The sequence below is a fragment of the Chiloscyllium plagiosum genome, chromosome 6, assembly GCF_004010195.1.
Source record: "Chiloscyllium plagiosum isolate BGI_BamShark_2017 chromosome 6, ASM401019v2, whole genome shotgun sequence".
NCBI lineage: Eukaryota > Metazoa > Chordata > Chondrichthyes > Orectolobiformes > Hemiscylliidae > Chiloscyllium > Chiloscyllium plagiosum.
The window spans coordinates 2,310,359-2,331,499 of record NC_057715.1 but is presented as its reverse complement, the minus strand read 5'-3'; the positions used below and the strand labels follow the sequence as shown (position 1 = coordinate 2,331,499).

The window sequence follows — 21,141 nt, the reverse complement described above, 5'->3', positions numbered from 1 at the left end:
ATACAAAGAGAACTGGTGTATCCAAGAAGGTTCTTTAGGAAATGGAGAAGCTGAAATGCTACAGGATGGAATCTAACAGAGGTCTGAACAATGTGGGCTACGTTGAGAAATCTGGGAGCATCATGTGAGAAGTTGGACGAGATCTTTGTGACATCAAGAGGAAAGCGTTGCATTTTCAGACAGAATTCCTGATGGGGAGACAAGAGTCTCTCAACGCGTAGGTGAGATGCCTATTCATAGGGGATTACTGTGCATTGTTGGCTTCATGAACTGTAGGTTTTACTTAGTTATGTGTCCTATCTCACTGACCACTACTGAACTTTCTCCATCATTGCTGCTTGTTCCTTCAGATGTCTGAGACTGTACTGACTCCCGCGGCAGTGTTGGCCCAGTCTGGCAGGGACCTGTGGCATGCTCTCCACTGCCGGAGGGAAAAGGATGGCCCTCCTTTGTGACACCTCAACACGCCCCCCCCCCCCCGGATTCCACCGTGACTTCCCTCTCTGTGCCATAATCCAGGACAGAGACCAATCACCGTGTTGGGCAGCTCCAGTTTTGAATGCTTGGCTGTGTACATGGTGACCTTTGAATGACAGTGCCTATACAAGAGATGATGGTCTATCTGTCCTCAATAGACATTAGAAGATGAGGGGGAACCTTATTGCAACTTACATTATACCAAGAGGCCTGGATACAGTGGACATGGAGATGCTTCCACAAGTAGGAGAGAATAGGAGCTGAGGGCACAGCCTCAGAGTTAAGGGACAGCCCTTTAAAACTGAGGTGAGGAGGGATTTCTTCGGCCAGAGAGTGGAGAAGCTGCGGAATTCATCACAGCAGGAAACTACGGAGGTCAAGTCATTGAGTGTATTTAAGACGGGAGGTAGATAGCTTCTTGATTAGTCGGGATCAAGGATTACAGGGAGAAGACAGGAGAATGCAATTGAGAAACATGATTGAATGGCAGGGCAGACTTGGTGGACTGAATGACCTAATTCTGCTCCTATATCTTATGGTCTTATGATCTATTCTAGAATATCTCAGCAGTGACAAATTCTTCTGGGTATGGTGAATGGGTGATTCCAGCTGGTCTCAGACAGGACATTGCCGTAAGGGTGGAGTAGGTAGTTAATGAGGTGCATTTGAGGCGACTTGCCAAGAAACCACACTAGGCCTCGTAGAAAAATGTAACATGACAAAACTGACACTTCGCCAAGATATGACAACACCCAGCCTTTATAAGTAAATGAGAGCGCTATAGAGAAGCTGGTGTCACCTGCAAGGATCGTTAGTACAAGGGAGCTAGACAGTAATAAAGCTAACAGGAAATTTGGGAAAATAAACCCTTCATTCAGAGCATGGTGAGATTGTGATGACGTGGCTTGGTTGAGATGAACAGCACAGTTATCTTGTATTTATATAACACTTCTCACAAACCTCAAGATATCCAAACCAATTTACAACCTTGCTTCAAATCATAATTACAAATCAGTGTTTCTTCTGCCAATAATACAAACAGGCTTGAAGGGCTTAATGGCCCACTCCTGCTCCTAGTTCTTGTGTGGTATTGAAAACTAAAAATGCTGGAAATCACAGTGGGTCACGCAGCATTCATGGAGAGCAAGCTAACGTTTAGAGCTGACGTGAAGTGTGGAGTAGGCAGTATTTTTGGTGTAGTGGGGAAGGCGGTAGACTGCTGGGGGAGGAAGGCAGCTGATGGTCATGTGTTTGTATGATTGGCATTAATTTGTAATTATGCTTTGAAGCCTGTTGATATGATTGGGGAAAACTCACCTCAGATGTTTCTTGACATCTTAGCCATCTCGTCATTCTGTCCAAGAAGCCACTAGAATTGTTGTGTATTGCACTGAGTAAGACATGGTCAGTATGAACTGTCTTTATTAAATCACTTTATTTAACCCTCCCTAGCTCACAGGATAATATAAGAAACAAGATTAATGGTTAATGGTAGGGTTCTTAGTCAGGTGGAGGAACAGAGGGATCTTGGGGTCTATGTACATAGATCTTTGAAGGTTGCCACTCAGGTGGATAGAGTTTGTAAGAAGGCCTATGGTGTATTAGTGTTCATTAGCAGAGGGATTGAATTCAAGAGTCGTGAGGTGATGTTGCAACTGTACAGGACTTTGGTTGGGCCACATTTGGAGTACTGTGTGCATTTCTGGTCGCCTCACTTTAGGAAAGGTGTGGAAGCTTTGGAGAGGGTGCAGGGAGGATTTACCAGGATGTTGCCTGGAATGGAGAATAGGTCGTACGAGGATAGGTTGAGAGTGCTAGGCCTTTTCTCATTGGAACGGCGAAGGATGAGGGGTGACTTGATAGAGGTTTATAAGATGATCAGAGGAAGAGATAGACAGTCAGAAACTTTTTTCCCCGGGTACAACAGAGTGTTACAAGGGGACATAAATTTAAGGTGAAGGGTGGAAGGTATAGGGGGAATGTCAGGGGTAGGTTCTTTACCCAGAGAGTGGTGGGGGCATGGAATGTTCGGCACAACATCGTGGGCCAAAGGGCCTGTTCTGTGCTGTATTGTTCTATGTTTCTATTCCCCATGATGCAAAATTCACATCCTTTTGGGTGCTACAAAGTGTTCTACTTCCTGAATGTGCACAATCTGCACAAACTTGGAGTCAGAATCCTCCTCGTTTGGTAAAATAAATTACAAGCTTTCCAGAAAGCCCAACATACTAGACATTTTGCTGTCCACAATAACACAAGAGGTACATTAGTAAGTTTGCAGGTGACATTAAAATGGAGGTATAGTGGACAGCGAACAAGGTTACTTCAGAGTATTATGGGATCTTGATCAGACAGGCCAATGGTGGAGAAGTGGCAGATGGAGTTTAATTTGGATAAGTCTGAGGTGCTTCATTTTGGAAAGGCAAATCAGTGCAGATTATACACTTAATGGTAAGGTCCTGAGGAGTGTTGCTGAACAAAGAGACCTTAGAGCACAGGCTCATAATTTCTAAAAAGTGGGGTCACTGGTACAGAGGATAGTGAAGAAGCATTTGGTATGTTTGCCTTACTAGTCAGAGCATTGAGGAGAAGACTTGGGCAGTCAAGTTGCGACTGTACAGGACTTTGGTTCAGCCACTTTTGGAGTATTGCATGCAATGCTGGCCTCCCTCTATAGGAAAGATGTTGTGAAACTTGAAATATTTTTGAGGATGTTGTCAGGGTTGGAGTGTTTGAGTGATGGGAAGAGGCTGAATAGTCTGGGGCTACTTTCCCTGGAGCAACAGAGGCAGAGGGGTGACCTTATAGAGGTTTATAAAATCATGAGGGGCATGGATAGGGTAAATAGGCAAAGTCTTTTCCCCGGTGTTGGGGAGGAGGGGGGATGGAGTCCAAAACTAGGGGCATAGGTTTAAAGTGAGAGGGGAAAGATGTAAAAGGGAGCTAAGGGGCAATTTTTCACACAGAGAGCAGTGCATGTATTAAATGAGCTGTCAGAAGAAGTGGTGGTGACTAGTACAATTACAACATTTAAAAGGCATCTGGATGGGTATATAAATAGGAAGGTTTAAGAGGGATATGGGCCAAATGCTGGCAAATGGAACTAGATTTATATAGGCTATCTAATTGGCATCGAACAGTTGGACCAAAGGATCTGTTTCTGTATCTCTGTGGCTCTATAATAGCCTATATAAACACCCATCAAAGTCCTCATGAGTTATCTGCAGCTGAATGTGTCTGCCATCTAGCCTTAAGTTGCATTACTTGCACTCCTTCACCCTCTGCTGCACCATTGCAGGTCATACATATTCAGTGATTTACTATGTACAGATCCTACTTCCATGCTACGCTCTCACCTACATGCAGTGCCAGTATCTGAGCTAATAGTTATGAATGTTAGATTAAATTAATTCATAATCTCTTGCGCCTCTTGTAGTTTACCCTTCTACATGAGTTGCTTTCAGTAATGTTTGCAGAAAACAGATTACAAATGCACAATAGAAGCATGCAACATTCAGTAAGGATATTTCAAACATAGTCAGTCATCCAAAACAATTTTTTTTCAAAGAATATTATCATTTCTGCAGCAAGTGACCTTTAAATATACCAAGGATCCATAATGTTCACATATTATTGACCTAGTTTAGGCACTAGAGTATAGTAATAAATCTTTACAGCATTATTGATCTATGCTATGATAAGTTCAATCCAAAAGATGCTTAATTAGCCATATCCCATTTGTTTTTTGGCTTAATTTAAGGTGCTGTTATTTATTCTTGAATATAAATGCTTCAGTATGGAAGTGTCATCGGGTTTAGATCAATACAAGCTGTCAAATGTTCATTTTTCCCCCAAATTAAAAGAACCTTATAAAATAAGAATAACAACTGAAAAAGGAATGGCTAACTTATGTCTGCATTTCTATTTCTCTCACCTTTCTTCATATGTATTCCATTTCCATATCATACACAGGTTACTTTTGTAACTTCATTCTATTCCTCAGCTACCTGAAAATTTATAAATGCTCAATATTTATTTTTTCCACTTAGAGGAACAAAATCTATATCTTCTATTGTGAATATTAAGTTCATAATTTACATGCTTTAGAGTTTAACTTCTGGTTTTAGGAATGAAAGCCTTAACTTTAGGGGTGGCACGGTGGCTCAGTGGTTAGTACTGCAGCCTCACAGCTCCAGGGATTCAGGGTCAATTCCAGCCTCGGACGACTATCTGTGTGGAGTTTACACATTCTTCCTATGTCTGCATGGGTTTCCTCTGGGTGCTCCAGTTTCCTCCCATAGTCCAAAGATGTGCCGCTTAGGTGAATTGGCCATAGTGTTAGGTACATTAGTCAGAGGGAGTGGCCCTGGGAGGGTTGCTCTTCGGAGTATTGATGTGGACATGTTGGGCCAAGGAGCCTGTTTCCACACTGTAAAGAATCTAATCTAACTGCAGAAAAGTGAAAATATCTGATTGAGAAATCCAGAACACAAATCCAGAACTACACATGCACACAAGTGCAGAACCACACAATATCAAATCCATGCATGTGCAGCATCACACAGAATTCCAATGACATCTTATGCAAAAGAACTACGCAAGCGCAGAAAACAGGCACAAAATTGAAATTGCACTCATCTGCAGGGAGTCAGGAGAGACAAGATTTAGGGCAGGGGAGTGTGAGGAGAGTGCTGGGGCCCACTTCCCTCTTCACAGCCTCCTTCTCCCCCTTCACAGCCCAATACTCCCTCCCACTATCATCTCCATCTCTCATGTAAGAACGCCATGTCTCAGGCCTCACTCCCTCATGTTAGTCATGCCTATCTGAATGCTATCATGTTTTATATCAGCGATGATCCCGTGTTTAAATTGTGTGCCATTCTGGTAAAACACATACACTCAAATTTTGAATTGATGCATAGTGCACATGCATGTACTGACAATAGACACAGCTGAACTGATATAAATATCAACATCAAAAATATAAATTTCTGCATTTATTGAAATATAACCTTGTAATGCAGGGTTTGACTTATCATGATTTCCAATACACTTCTTGTGACTTTGCTTAGAATGGTGTTGGTGTTGCTTCTGATAATTATTGTGATCCTGTCACAGTTAAATATTCAATGGTGTACTTAGAGCAATTCCACTGAAGCAAAAAAATCACAGAATTGCAAACACGCAAAAGTATTGTGGATCCAATGATCTGAAAAGATAGAAATCAAAAATGGTTTATCATTTTTCTTATATAGAACTCTATAGGGACAAATGACTTTATTCTTTCCTCTGTAAAATTCTGTCTTCCTGAAAAGTAACTTGCATTTATACACAGCCTTACTATATCTCAGAGCATCCCAATTTTGTCTGCAGGTGAGGAAAAACTTAGTAAGCCCAGTTGTGGCTGTAATTTTGCACAGGGCAAGGTCCCTTCGGAAACAATTATGTAACGAAAGCTTAGATCACTTATTTTGATGGGCCTAGGGTTGGTGCAGGTGTCACAGCTGCAGAAATTCAAAATTGCAAAATGAACAAAAGTGGAATTTGAACAAATTTCTTTATACTCAAATTAGATTTTCCACCTACAATCCTCAGTTCAATCAAAGTACATTATCCCTTCAAATGGGACTAACTAGTCATTTCAAAATAAAAAACATCGAAGAGTGTGTGAAATGAAAAAAATCTGATTAGGCTCATGTGGAGAAAAATAATGCAGAAGAACTGGGATAGCAATAGTGTGAAATAATTTGACTGGCTGAAATTTTTAAAGTGCATCCTGGAAAACTTTTTGCGCCAGTATGTAGAGTCATATGAAGCAGTGCTAGACCTAACCTGAGGCAATGAAGTCAGTCAAGTGATTGAAGTTTCAGTAGGCAAACGCTTTCAGGATAGTGACTATGATACCCTAAGTTTCCAAGTTATTATAGAAAAGGATAAGGAGACTGCAGAAGTTAAGTGTCTAAATTGAATTAATGCCAATTTCAAAATGTAGAATGGGAGCAGCTTCTTGCAAGTAAGTCTACAGTTTAAATGTGGGAATTTTTAAAAAAAGGATAGTGATAATTCAGGGTCAATGTGTTCCTCATAATTAAGGGTAAGGGCAACAGGTCCAGGGAAACCTGAAGAATTTGCTAAAAGTACAGCACATTAAAAACAGGGGAGGCCCTTCAAAAGTGTACAGAGTGTGGGAGGTTGCTTCAAAGTAAATTATGAGGGCAAAGAGAGGTCACAAAATATCTTTGGCAGATGGGTTCAAGGAAAATCCCAAGACGTTTCCTAAGTATAGTAAAGCATTATCAGGGAAAGCGTGGGACCTATTAAAAACCAAAGGGGCAACATTGCATGGATCCAGTAGACATGGGTGAGGTCTTAAATGAATACTTTTTATCTTATTCACAATGACATTGTAGACAGGGATTTCAGTTGTGATGGTAAGGTTCTCAAACACATTAATAAGGAAAAGGTATTTATTAAAGATATTATATGTTTTAGCAGATACAAGACTTGATGAGCCATATCACAGGCTGCTATGAGAGGTAAGGGAAGAGATTGCTGGGGTGCTGGCGGATATGTTTAATATTTGCTGGCTTTCGCCAAAGTACCAGATAACTGAAGGACAGCTAATGTGGTTCCTTTGTTCAAGACGTCCTTTGAGTATAGGAGTTAGGAAGTCATGTCGAGGTTGTACATGACATTGGTGAGGCCTCTTCTGGAATATTGCATCCAGTTCTGTTCACCAAGTTATAGGAAGGACATTATTAAGCTGGAGACGGTTCAGAAGAGACTCACCAGGATGTTGCAGGTACGGAAGGTTTGAGTTATAAAGAAAGACTGGATAGATTAGATTACCTACAGTGTGGAAACATTCCCTTCGGCCCAACAAGTCCACACTGACCCGCTGAAGCAAACCCACCCAGACCCCTACATTTACCCCTTCACCTAACACTACGGGCAATTTAGCCTGGCCAATTCACCTAACCTGCACATTTCTGGATTGTGGGAGGAAACCGGAGCACCCGGAGGAAACCCACGCAGACACGGGGAGAATGTGCAAACTCCACACAGAGTTGCCGGAGGTGGGAATTGAACCCGGGTCCCTGGCGCTGTGAGGCAGCAGTGCTAACCACTGTGCCACCGTGCCATCCTGCCGCTTGTTATCTATCTCAATGATTTGGATGAGAATGTACAAGGAGCGATTAGTAAGTTTGCTGATGACACTAAAGTAGGCGGTATCGTGGACATGAAAAAGCTGATCAGAAATTGCAGCAGGACCTTGATCAGCTGGGGAAGTGAGCTAAGAAATGACAAATGGAGTTTAATATACTTAAGTGTGAGATCTTTCATTTTGGAATGTCAAATCAAGGTATGAGTTTCATGTGAATGGATAGGCTGGGACTTTTTTCACCAGAGGTTAGGAGGTTGAGAGGCAATCTTATGGAAGTTTATAAGATAATGAGGGGCACAGATGGAGTTAATGATAATTGTCTTTTGGGGGAATTTCATGACTAGGGAGGACATTTTTAAGGTGAGGGGAGAGAGATTTTAAAAAGACACGAGGAGCATATATTTTACACAAAGGGTGGTTTGCATGTGGAATGACCTTTCTGAGGATGTGGGTACAATTACAATGTTTAAAAGATATTTAGATAAGTATATGAATAGAAAAGGTTTGGAACGATATGGGCCAGGAGCAGGTGAGACTAATTTAGTTTGGGATTATGTACGGCATGAACTGGTTGGACCGACGGGTCTGTTTCTGTGTTGGATGACTCTCTGATTCTAAGAGCAGCAGGCATGGGCCAGGTAATTATAGACCAGCTAGTCTGATATGACTGGTAGGGAAATTACTGAAAAAAAATTCTGAACAACAGAATTAATCAATACTTGGAAAAGCAAGGATCGATCAGCACAGACTAGGGTTACTAAATATTATTCATAAGGGTAGTGCAGTTGATGTGGATTACGTTGATTTCATTAAGCTATTTGACAAGGTTCCATATGGAAGTTTGGTCTAAAAGGTAAGAGCTGAAAATGTGTTGCCGGAAAAGCGCAGCAGGTCTGGCAGCATCCAGGGAACAGGAGAATCGACGTTTCGGGCATAAGCTCTTCTTCAGGAATCCTTCCTGAAGCCCTTCATGAAGAAGGGCTTATGCCCGAAACGTCGATTCTCCTGTTCCCTGGATGCTGCCAGACCTGCTGCGCTTTTCCAGCAACACATTTTCAGCTCTGATCTCCAGCATCTGCAGACCTCACTTTCTCCTCTAAAAGGTAAGACCCCATGGAATCCAAGGCAAGTTGGCAAACCGGATCCAAAACTGGATTACAAATTTTCGTAAAGTGGAAGCCTGTGACCACCACTATAGATACTGGTGCTGGGTCCCTTGCTGTTTTTATGTACATTAAGAACTTGGAGCGAATGTGGAATGTTACATTAATAAGTTTGACATTAACACGAAAGTGATGCTGTTTTTGATAGTGAGAAGGAATAATCTCAGGTTCCAGTCTGATATTGATAAGCTGGTGAATTGGGCAGAGTAATGACAGGTGAAATTTAATTCCAGTAAGAGTGAAGTGATGCATTTTGGGAGGTTTTATCAGGGAAGGACACTCAAAATGAATAGTTGGTCCCTAGGGATTACTGAGGAATAAAGGGACCTTGGAGTACAAGTTCATAGATCCTTAGAGGTGTCAGCACAGGTAGATAGGGTGGTGAAGAAGGCATTCGATACTTGTCTTCATTAGCCAAGACATGGAAGAAAGGAGCAACTTTAAAATTGTTACACCTATGTAAACTATTGATTAGGCCACAGATGAAATACTGGTCACCACACTATTGGAAGGACATGATTGCACTGGAGAGACTACAGAGTGGATTTACCAGGACGTTTCAAAAATAGAAATTGCTAGAAAAGCTCAGCATATTCTTGGTCCAGTGACCCTTCTTCAGAACAGGTTGCCTATGATGAAAAGACTCAGTAATGAAGAGAGACTGGATAGGCTGGTACTGTTTCCCTTAGATGAGTCTGAGGGGAACATGATTGAAGTATGCACAATTATGAGACGAATAGATAAGACAGATCATGAGTCTCTTCTCCATAGCCGACATGTCTAAGACCAGAAGGCATAAGTTCAAGGTGTGGCGCAAATGGTTTAGAGCAAATCTGAGAAATATCTTTTCACCCAGAGGGTGGTGGAAATATGGAAGGTGCAGCCTGAGAAGATGGTGGACGCAGGTACTCTCACAACATTTAAGAAGCATCTGGATGAGCACTTAAGATGCTGGGGCACAGTAGGCAATGGCCCAAGTGCAGGTAAATGAGACTAGAGTAGTTTGGTGTTTGTTTGTCAGCATAGTCATGGTGGGCCAAAGGGCCTATTTCTATACTGTATGACCATAATCCTATGACTAAGAAAATATACAAAAGGGCTGCTTCCATGCTGTGACATGCTATGATTGTACCACTTTCATTCCTTAAATAATTTATGTTTTAAATAAAAACATGTAATTGATGTGCATTTTGTTGAAATCTTTGAACAAAGCTTGTTTTTTCCCTCTAGTTCCCAGATAATGGTCATTCAACACCTGTGACCACAACAGCTTGCATTTGTAGCACACATCTGAACTAGTTAAACATCCCGAGGCATGTCCACAGGAGCATTACCTTTGAAGTAATAAAACAATCCAAGTGACTTCACAGTAGCATTATGAAACAAAATTTGGCAGCAAGCCACATAAATAAACATTAGGCCGACAGCCAAAAGCATATTTAAAGAGGTAAGTTTTCAGAAGCAAATTTAAAAAGGTAGGAAAGCAAAGAAGTTCTGAAGTCCAAGATATCATTGACAGCGCACAACCCTTCACGTAACGTAATTACCCTGCTATATAACGACCATTAACATATCCTTTAGCCGATGCTTTCATGACAACTGATACAATGTATTTCCACTAAAGTCAGTCAATCATCCATCCAACATTTGCTCTGTACAGCAAGGTACAGATTGGCTTCCCAAGTCATGAACTATGTCTTGAACAATGAGCATACACAGCATTTTTTTGAACCCTTGCAGCAGCAGCAGCAGCACATCAGCACTATTGTTCCACAGCAACCTTTGATCAGATTGGCCACCAAAGACATGAAACAACAATTCAGATACCTAGACAGACTTCCTGAAATACAACTCAGAAATAATCACACATGCTGTAACCTGAATGACTCTAGATTAGAACATAGTGTGTAATGCCAATGCCAAGATGGACAGTAAAGGTGACCTCATCTGCTTGTGCATACCGAGGTGACAACAGCATCATCAGCAAAACTGGGGAAATGATGGCTTTTTTTTATTCTTTCGCGGGATGAGGGCATCGATGCCTAGCCCAGCATTTATTGCCTATCCCTAATTGCTCAGAAGACAGTTAAGAGTCACCCAGATTGCTGTAGGCCTGGACTCATTTGTCGGCCAGAACAGGTAAGGATGACAGTTTCCTTCCCTAAAAGACATTAGTGAACCAGATGGATTTTTCCTGACAATCAACAAAAGCTTCATGTTATCATTAAACTCTTAATTCCAGCATTTATTGAATTCAAATTCCACCATCTGACACAGCAAGATTTGAACCAGAGTCACCAGAACATTATCTGGGTCTCTGGATTAACAGTCCAGTGATAAACCAGTAGGCCATTGTCTCCCCTTGTCACATGTATGCCTAGTAATATTATTGCTAGACTATTAATTCAGAAACTCAGCTGGTGTTCACGGGCTCTGGGTTCGAATCCTGCCACGGCATCTTCCATCCTCACAGGAATGTGATGGTCCTAAACTCTGGTCAACTGACTTTCTAAAAACTCCCATATCAGTTCAAAGTTTTCAGTTCCTGATTCATACTGTTGTAATTTGCCTTTCCCCAACTTATCATTTTCATAACTGTCTGAAAACTTAATGAATTATGATCTCGGTTGCCAAAATGCTCCTTCTGCTAAATCTTCATGTCTTCACTTGGTCATGCCAGTCAATGTAACACATAGACATTGCTCATTCCCCAAATCTCCTCTGGTCTGATGTCTCTTTTCCTGCCCAGGACATCCCTTTTCAAGCTTATTTTTCAAAACAAAGTCTACAGAAACAGAAATAAACCTCCTTTGCCTTGCTATTACAAGGTATATATAACAATTAGAAATACCAATTGGAAATTATGTCACTTGATTATTCACCCCCACCACCAAAGCAGGTGAAATTCTCAATTTCTCTTAACTTCCCATGCTTAAACTCCTTTCAGACATAAACATTTTCACTCCAAGCTGGACTAAAGCAAGAAAAACATGGTAGGCTTGGTACTTAACTGTTTTGCCTTGGTTCTACATCCAACTAGGACTCAAGTTCTGCTAAGCTGTTTATCTTCTAGTTCTCACACAACATTTGTATACCCTGTTACATTTCTGTTGAAGTGTGCCTTTCTACCATTTGATTCCTTTCAAAGCTTCCACGATCAAAACTATGTAATCAATGAAGCTCCAAGTGACAATTTCTCAGCAAATTAGATTTTGGTCATAGCAAGACAACCCATTGTTGGGGTTTCTCACACTTTATAAACTAATAGCATCTGACTACAAAATCCTTCAAACTAAACAGATATAGATCTTTACAAATCAGTGTTAGTGTCAAACATTTTGTTTCTAATTAGTCAGCTATCTTTGAAAGAAATGTTTGCTTTCCTCATGGAAAATACGGGCAACTTGGAAAGTTGAACAAGTCCCTGCCTCTTCCTTCATACAATGAATGCAAAATTCCGACAGGTTTTACACCAACAGACCAAAATGAATCCAGTGATATTTCATACATTATTATACAGAACACATACATGTTACTACTTCTGATGTTAGATAATGCTTTGGTGAGAAGTTACTGCACAAGCCTTGAAAAAATTTCAAGTACGCTGCTAAGTCAATAGGATATGTTTTGCACCTCCATTTAATTTGGCATTACAAAAATCTTAAAATTCTTTCAGTTAATTGATACTTGAGTGAAAACATGAACAAAAATATACTCATTTATGCAATGGAATTTGATGTTTTTTCTAATACTTTAATTGACATTGACCTATGAAATGTGACAGACCGAAGAACGCCTAAAATCCCATGCCTGCAAGCAACCCATCAACGCTATGGGAAATATTAATAAACATCCCTACAGGCATTAACGTTCAAAATCTCCTCTGACATTTGCAAATTATTAGAACAGAATCTAAAGTGAAATAATTTTTTTTAATATGCGTAACAACTTGAAAGTAATAATTCAAATCCACACAGAATCATAAAATGGCTGCTGGACAACAGGAGGCCATTCAGCCTATCACACCAATGCCAACCCTCTGGAAGAGCAGCATAAATAATCTCATTTCCCTAACCTCCTCTGAAGTCCTGCAATGTTTTCTCAAGGTACCTACCAAATTCCCTTTTGAAAGTCTTGTCTAAACCCCCTAATGTCACACATGCTCACGCAGCGCATTCCACATCTTTTTACCACCTTTGATTATTTTTCCAAACACTTTAAAACTATGTCTGCAGCTTCTCAACCCTTCCACTAATGAGAACAGTTTATCTACATAGAGACAACTCAAGATTTTGAACACCTGTATCCAATCTCCTCTCAACCTATTATTCTCTAAGAGGAACAATACATATTCTCCAAAATATCCAAAAAATTGAAGTTCCCCACCACTGCAAATCTTGTTGAAAGTCTTTCTGTTCTTCCTGAAGCTCAGAATTATACACAACACTCTACTTGAGACCAGAAACTGTTTTGTAAAAGATCATTATAACTTTCATGCTGTTGTCCCAGGATCTCATGTGGTTGAAATGCTCTCTCAAATTGCCCCGTCACCCTCAAAGACTTCTACACAAGTACACCCAGGATTCTCTGTTCCGACATTCCTTTAGAATTAAGTCCATAATTTTATGGCCACATCTATTTTTGCCTCAATAAGGGAAACATATCCTGAAGGCGTAACCAGTGGCGTCTTTAAACTCTTGTTCACATAATGCATTTTTTGGAAGTTGTTGACTTAGGGTGGGAGTGATACGAAGAAGTGTATGAATTACTGGATAGCTAAGCATCAAAAATGGTCCATACCTTCACTGTAACACTTTGAGCCAACCAGAAATGCATCAGGAATAGTTGCGCGTTTTAGACACCAATAACTACACAGTGTCCTAGCACAATGGTTCCTGATGTCTTTGTAATAGATTCCAGTAATTAGCATATTTTATCTGGTCTGTTCATGTTTATAAATGCACTAACCCCTTCTGATACATCATCAGAAAATCTCAATTGAGTTAGCTAAACAAGTTACCTTTAATGAATAATGCTATTTTTCCTTAATTAAAATACATCTGCAAGTGAACATTAAGGTTTATAAAAGTTAAAATTTGTAAAAACCAAGGCTAAATTGACAGGCCTAAAGTTCTGGATTTATCTTTGCAACTATTTTTGAATTGGAGCAAAACATTTCCAATTCCTCTGGCACCACACTTGTAACTAAGGAGGTGTAGTGATCAGAACCAGGTTGACCTCGATGACTAAGAGGTTGTTGATTAAGGTTGTTAACCTGGGCCAATCAGGAAAGCCTTGGCTGACCAAGAAACCAGGAGACTAGAATTTCTTCAGTTGAGGACTGACTCCGAGCTGCCTGGCCACAGCCAGTCTACTGCACACTAGTAAATAAAAGATGACTTGGTGATGGAACACTGGCCTCCATGCAGTTATGTCAGGAGAATTGGAAAATCTTTTGTAGTACTTTCACAATTTCCACCCTCAATTCCTTCAGCATCTTCAGATGAATCCTATCAAGACCTGGTGATTTAACAATTTTATGCAAAGTATGACTTTATTGTACCTCCTCAAATATATTTTAGCCTATTCAGTACAGCAACTACATCCTTTCACAATCACTTTAGCAAGTAACAAGATGATGCTAAAGACAGATGCAAAGTACTTAGTTCATACTTCAACATGCATGCCTGGATGTTCATGATTCCATCTTAGTTGATCATTAGGCTGACCCCACCTCTTAATATTCATATGCCTACAGAAGACAGTAAGACCATAAGACACAAGAGCAGTTCTGTAGATAATTCAGGAGGCACAGCAGAATATTATCCCAAGGAAGAAGAAATGTTCAAAAGGGGAAGATGAGGCAACCATGGCTGACAGTGGAAGTCACAAATAGCATAAAAACTAACGAAAAATTAGACCTTTGGTAAACAATATCGGGAAGTCACAGGATTAGGAAGTCTTTAAAAACCAGCAGAGGATAACTATAAAGGAATAAGCAGGGAGATGAAATATTGGAGTAAATTAGCTCCTAATATAAAAGATGATTACAAGAGGTTTTCTTTTATATACAAAAAAGGTGAGAGAGAGGCAATAGTGTACATTGGATCAATGGAAAATGAGCTGGAGAAGTAGTAAAGGGGAACAATCAAATGTTGGAGGAACTGAACATGTACTTTACATCAGTTTTCACAGTAAAAGAAACAAGCAGCACAACATCAAAAGAGTCATGGGGCAGAGAGGAGTGTGGTGGCATTTATTAAGGAAAAGGTGATGGGGAAGCTGAAAGGACTGCGTAGTGAGTGTAACAAGGTGGACCTCACAGAAAATGGGTTCCCTAATTGAGGCTATTAATCTGGTCCAAAACGGAGCCATGGCTGACAGATAAAAACAGAAGTTTCTTTCCCTTGTAAATTGCTGTTTCTTGTATACAGCTGCTAATGTTAACTTTGTTTGCAAAGCGTACTGGTTAATAAAATATAAAAAAAAGAAGTCTCAGTCATCTTGTTCACTCTGAGAGCTGGCTCTGAGGAAGCTGGATCATTGTCAAGGACTTTTCATGTGTAAATAAAGGGGGACTTGGTGAAGGGATACTGGCCTCTGTGGAATTGTTTCATGGCGATGAGAGTGGAACTAACAATGCAACTATACAAAAACACCTATGAGCTGAAGCCCAACTGGACTTCAAATAGACACTAAAACAGGCTTTTTAATTGGAAAATGCAGCAAGTGGAGCATATGAGTTACAGGGTACTCTGAAGGAAGTGGACACCCTTGTCTGGTCTACTGAGCTTGGGGGACATCACTTGACTGAAGACAATTGCATAGTCTCACTCAGGACATACCCTGACCAGAGGAACTCCAGGTCAGCCCACAGCAAAATCCCAAAACAAGGTTAAGCCCCAGGCAAATGGTTAACATTTTCTTAAGGATCCAGGCAGGCCATTAGAGTTGCTGCCAGTATGAGAACTCGAGACAGCAAAAGAGCCCCACTAAACCTAAATTAAGAACTCAGAACTGGTATTCAGGACAGTGCACACCCTGGAAAGTCCACCCACATTTTGTTTGGAACAGTTCAATTGCTTAGCTGCATCCAAATCAGAACCAATCCTATTAGAAGATAAAGTGAGGGTGATCAAAGATGTAAAAACAATGACTGCAGATGCTGGAAACCAGATTCTGGATTAGTGGTGCTGGAAGAGCACAGCAATTCAGGCAGCATCCGAGGACAGGCAAAATCGACGTTTTGGGCAAAAGCCCTTCATCGGTTCCTGATGAAGGGCTTTTGCCCGAAACGTCGATTTTGCCTGTCCTCGGATGCTGCCTGAATTGCTGTGATCAAAGATGTGCCAGCCCCCACATCTGTACCAGAGCTTAGGTGTTTTCTTAGGCCGGTGAATTATTATGGTAAATGTTTTGTAACCTGGCCTCCGTCCTGGCACCTTTGCATCAACTCTTAAAAAAGAGTTAGCCTTGGAAATGGGCAAGTAGCCAAGCCACAGCTTTCAGTGAATAAACAGCTATCATCCTTTAAGGTGTTGGCACACTATGATTCCAAGTGAGATCTAGTATTGATGTGCAATTCCTCCCAATACAGCATTGGGGTAGTATTAATTCATAGATGGCACAATGCAGATGAATGCCCAGTAGAGAATTTATCCAGGACTTTGGCGAAGTGTAATTATGCCCAAGAAAAGAAGGAAAGTTTGGCATTCATATTTGGAGTTACGAAATTCCACCAATACCTTTACAGACATAAATTGGTACTATTAACGGACCACAAACCCCTGTTAGGTCTGCTTAAAGAGAAGAAGACTCAGGCTGAATTCAGTGGTGGATTGTCCTGGTTGGTAGTGATGTGGGAAATCTAAGGGCCGTCACAACCAGATTTGAAACTTTTTTGGACACGGAGAGACCAGATCATAGGAGAGGTTAGTATGTTGTTATGGAGCATGAGTAATTGTCCTGAGCAAAGGCTGTCACCAGATATTGGCCGAACTCCAGCAGGGCCATTCAGGAGTTTTCAAAATGTCGATGTTGGCGAAAAGTCACCTCTGGTGGCCAGGATTGGATTCAGACATAGTCATGTTGGTGGGGCAGAGCCCAGAGTACCAACAAAGACAAAATTCACTGCCACCAGCTCCATGGGAATGACCAGGTAAACCATGGACTCAGTTACACAGTTACTATGCAGATCCCTTCAGGGGTTCAATTTTCTTAATCTTGTGGACACCCAAAGTGGCTGGACATGTATAGAGTTCATTCGCTAAATAAGGGGACAACAGAGAAAAACTGTTCATGTCTTTGCAATATGCAGACTCCTGGAAATGTTGGTCACAGATAACAGGCTATCATTGACCAGTAGGTAATTTGAATATTTTCTAAAGTCAACATATATGGTATTCAATATAAGGTCAACTCATACCATCCATCATCCAATAGTTTGGTAGAAAGAGCAGTCTAAACTTTGAAGACAGGCTTAAAGAAATAGCCTACAGCTTAATTTGATACCCAACTGTCCCGGTTCCTACTTGATTAGAGGACCGCCCCTCATGCAACTACAGGAATAGCTCCAGCAAAGATGCTAATGGGGTGAAGACTCCACAGCAGGTTAAATCTGTTCTTCCCAGACCTTGTGGAGGTGAGGGTGAACCGGTATCACGAACATCAATGCCGGACACAAGGCTCCGTTAAGCAAGACAGACAGTTTGCTCCAGGGGACGATGTTCTGTGTAGGAACCATGGAAGATCCCAGCACTAATAAGAGACATGATAGATGCGAATTCAGGACAAGAGACGTATAAGGTTTGGGCAGGTGCAACAATCCCAAACAAGTACGTGAACCACATAAAAGCTGCAAACTTGCAAATGGTACGGTAGGAAACTGTGCCCGGCTCCTCGACAGCCTTTCCAACTGTTCTGGAACCCATGGGTTCACCCTCTCCATCAAGCATTGAGGATACCACAGAATCTGAGATGGACCACGGCAGATGGCACTGTCTCGACACCTCTGCCACTTGGAGAAGAGACACTCCAGGCGCAAGAAGCAAGCTACTGTGCGTTACCCACCACCCGTACCAGAGGCAGAGTTGGAGGATCGGACTCTCCCCAGAAGGAGCTATAAAAACAAACTAGCCTATGTCCTTGGAGTCAGAGGGGGAGAAGTGCAATTATTGTAACGAGGTCAGCCAGGTGGACCTCATTAAATATGAGTTCCCTGATTTAGGCTGTTAATCTGGTAGTCAAGGAGCCCTGGCTGACAGATGAGGACAGAAGTATCAACAGTTCTGTTCATTCAGAGCTAGCTCTGAGGGAGCTGGATCAGTGTCAAGGACTCTCCACCTGTAAATAAACGGTGACTTGGTGACAGGATGCCATGCTCTGCAGTGTTATTTCAGTCTGAAGGCGGAATATTCACCTGAACCAGATGGACTGCCCCCCAGAATTCTGAAGGAGATAGTTGAGGAGATTTCAGGAATCACTGGAGTCAGGGAGGGTCGCAGAGGACTGGAAAAAGATGGCTAATACAATACCTCTGTTTAAGAAGGGAGGAAGGCAGAAGCCTACTACAACCCGGTTAGCCTAACTACAGCCTAAGATTTTTAAATCCAACTTTTAGGATGAGATTGAAGAGCATCTCAGAGTACATGAGACTCAGTCAGCATGGCTTTGTCGAGGGGTGGTCATGCTTGACAAATCTGCTAAATTCTTTAAGGTGATATTAAACAATTTAGACAGAGAGCCAATCGATTTCCAGAAGGCCTTTGACAAAGTGCTGCACAGGAAGCTGCTAAATATGGTACAAGGACAAGGCACTGGCATGGATGGAGAATTGGTTGACGAGCAGAAGGCAGAGACTGCGGATAAAGGGGTCTTTTTCAGGATGGTAGCCAGTGACAAGTGAAGTTCCACTGGTGTCCACGTTGGGACCAAAACTCTTCACATTGATAAGTTTGCAATGACACAAAGATAAGCGTTGGGATAGGTAGTGTTGAGGAAGCAGGGAGGATTTGGACAAGGTGGGAGAGTGAGCAAAGTGGCAGATGGACGAGAATGTGAGAAAGTGTGAAGTTATATACTTTGGTAGGAATAGAGATGTAGGCTAATTTCCAAATGGGAAAAGGCTTCAGAAATTTGAAGCACAAAGGGATTAAAGAGTCCTAATTCAGGATTCTATTCAGGTTAACACGCAGGTTTGGTTCGCACATGCAATGTTCACCTTCATTTCAAGAGGGCGAGAATACAAGAGCAGAGATGTACTGCTGAGGCTCTGGTCAAACCACATTTGGAATATTGAGAGTAGTCTGGGGCCCCATATTTAAGGAAGGATTTGCTGGCATTGGAAGGGGTCTGTAGGAGGTTTAGAAGGATGATCTGGGGTTGAAGGGCTTGTTTAATGAGGAGCAGTTGAGTACACTGGATCAGTACTTGATGGAGTTTAGAAGGATGATGGGGGAACCTCATTGAAACTTACAAAATACCGAGAGGCCTGATAGAGTGCACATGGAGAACATGTTTCCATTAGTAGGACCCAAGAGCACAGCCTCAGAGTGAAGGGATGGCCCTTTCGAACTGAGATGAGGAATTTCTTCAGCTAGAAGGTGGGTTAATCTGTGGAAATCATTGCTGCTTAAGTCTATGGAGGCTGTCATTGATTACATTTAAGACATAGAGAGATAGGTGCTTGATTAGTAAGGGGATCAAAGAACAGTGTTGAGATTCATTTCAACCATGATTGAATGGCAGAGCAGACTCGATGGACCGAATGGCCTAATTCTGCTCCTTTTTCTTATGGTCTTATGCTCTGACATGAGACCATCACCCTCATAATGTTTCTCTTTACTTGAGATTGCTCCTTGCCATTTTCAATAGCTAAACTAAATTTTGTGATGTGATGAATACTGTTCTCCAAATTTTCCCTTCTATCATTTGCCACCTTATTCCCTAGAACCACATCCAGTAATTCTAATTTTCAAATTAGGCCGGAAAAATCAAGAAAGTTGTTCTGAACACATCTCAAAATGCAAGTCAGTATGAAAATAACAGGAGATGCAAACTAAGACTGGAATGTTTACAAAACCAGATTTAATTGCTGTGTATCTGCATTCAGAATGAGGATGCTCAATATTAAAATTAAGAAGGTACAACATTGGGTGCAATCCCTGTACCAGTGTTTGAGTGCTGTCTGAGCCAGATTCCCTTATATTCTAGCTCCACTAAGATAATATCCAGCATGTCTTATAGACAATATGTTAAATTTCTAAACATTCAGAACATGCAGAACTCTGAAGTAATTAACAGTTGCAAACTACCTACAAAATTAAAAGCAGGCAACAGGAAAACTATTCAAAACAAATTGCTTTTGGCAAATACACAGATAATTTTCAAAGTGAATATGGTACCTCGTTTTTGCGCACCAAATCTAAAACTAATCCGAGTGAACAGGTCGGGGCTTTCATATTTCTCTTCATTTGCTTTTATCCAGAAGCAGTTCTCAGGCATTTCAAGTGGTCTAATCTGTGAGAACAGAGCACAAATCAAAACATTGGGGTTAAATAATCTGTGTTTGATGTTTGATTCAATAATTTGATTCCTTAAAGCTAAGTGGATGAAATTTAATCAAAAATATTTTGGTAGCTATTAGGAAGTTACATATTTTTAATAAATGATGCATCACAATTCTACTCCGTTTTAAGTATCTTGATGCTTATACCAAATCATGGCTGCCCCGCCCAGACATAGCGTTGAACCCTCTTGTGATGAAGTGGTAGAGTACCTTCCTCTGGTTAGGAAGTTGAGGTTCAAGTCCTACCTGCTCCAGAGGTGTACAATAACATTGATGAACAGGTTTATTAGAAAAATAGGCTAAATCACAAAAAGTCAAGCCTATTAACGTTCTGGCAGAGAAGTGTGCAATGCAACATTTTTTTTTCTACGGCACATAAGAAATGTTTCCTGATGACTGCTTTTTATGAATTGGAGATAATTTTCATTTCAGATATTTATGATTGATTATTAAAGTTTCAATAACACTCTAGATCACAATACTGTACTAACTGCTGACCTTTCTCAATATTGTGATGAAATTCATTTCCAGCATTCTGTGAGAGTATCCTACATTTGATTGTTTCAAAATGTTACTAACATTCAATTCTGCATCACAATTACAGTAGATTTTCATTCAGGCGAGTTTGGGGTCACTAAAGAGGAATTCAAAGGTTGCATATTGGAGAAAGAGACAGAGTGTGAGAGAGGGAGGAGGGAGAAATAGAGAGAGAGAGAGACAGACAGACAGAGACACAGAGATTGATTCCATGTTAGAACTGCTGCTAGCTG

General features: G+C 41.1%; 1 protein-coding gene across 2 annotated transcripts in view; it reads right to left on the bottom strand.

The window, feature by feature from the left end:
- The window catches only part of LOC122550431 (protein diaphanous homolog 3-like), a 577,944-nt gene that overhangs the window by 365,464 nt on the left and 191,339 nt on the right, over positions 1 to 21,141 (bottom strand). For both annotated transcript variants that reach the window (XM_043691160.1, XM_043691161.1), the window contains one exon: positions 20,208 to 20,322. In XM_043691160.1, coding sequence (XP_043547095.1) covers positions 20,208 to 20,322 — 115 coding nt within the window. The remainder of the gene's footprint in view (positions 1 to 20,207; positions 20,323 to 21,141) is intronic.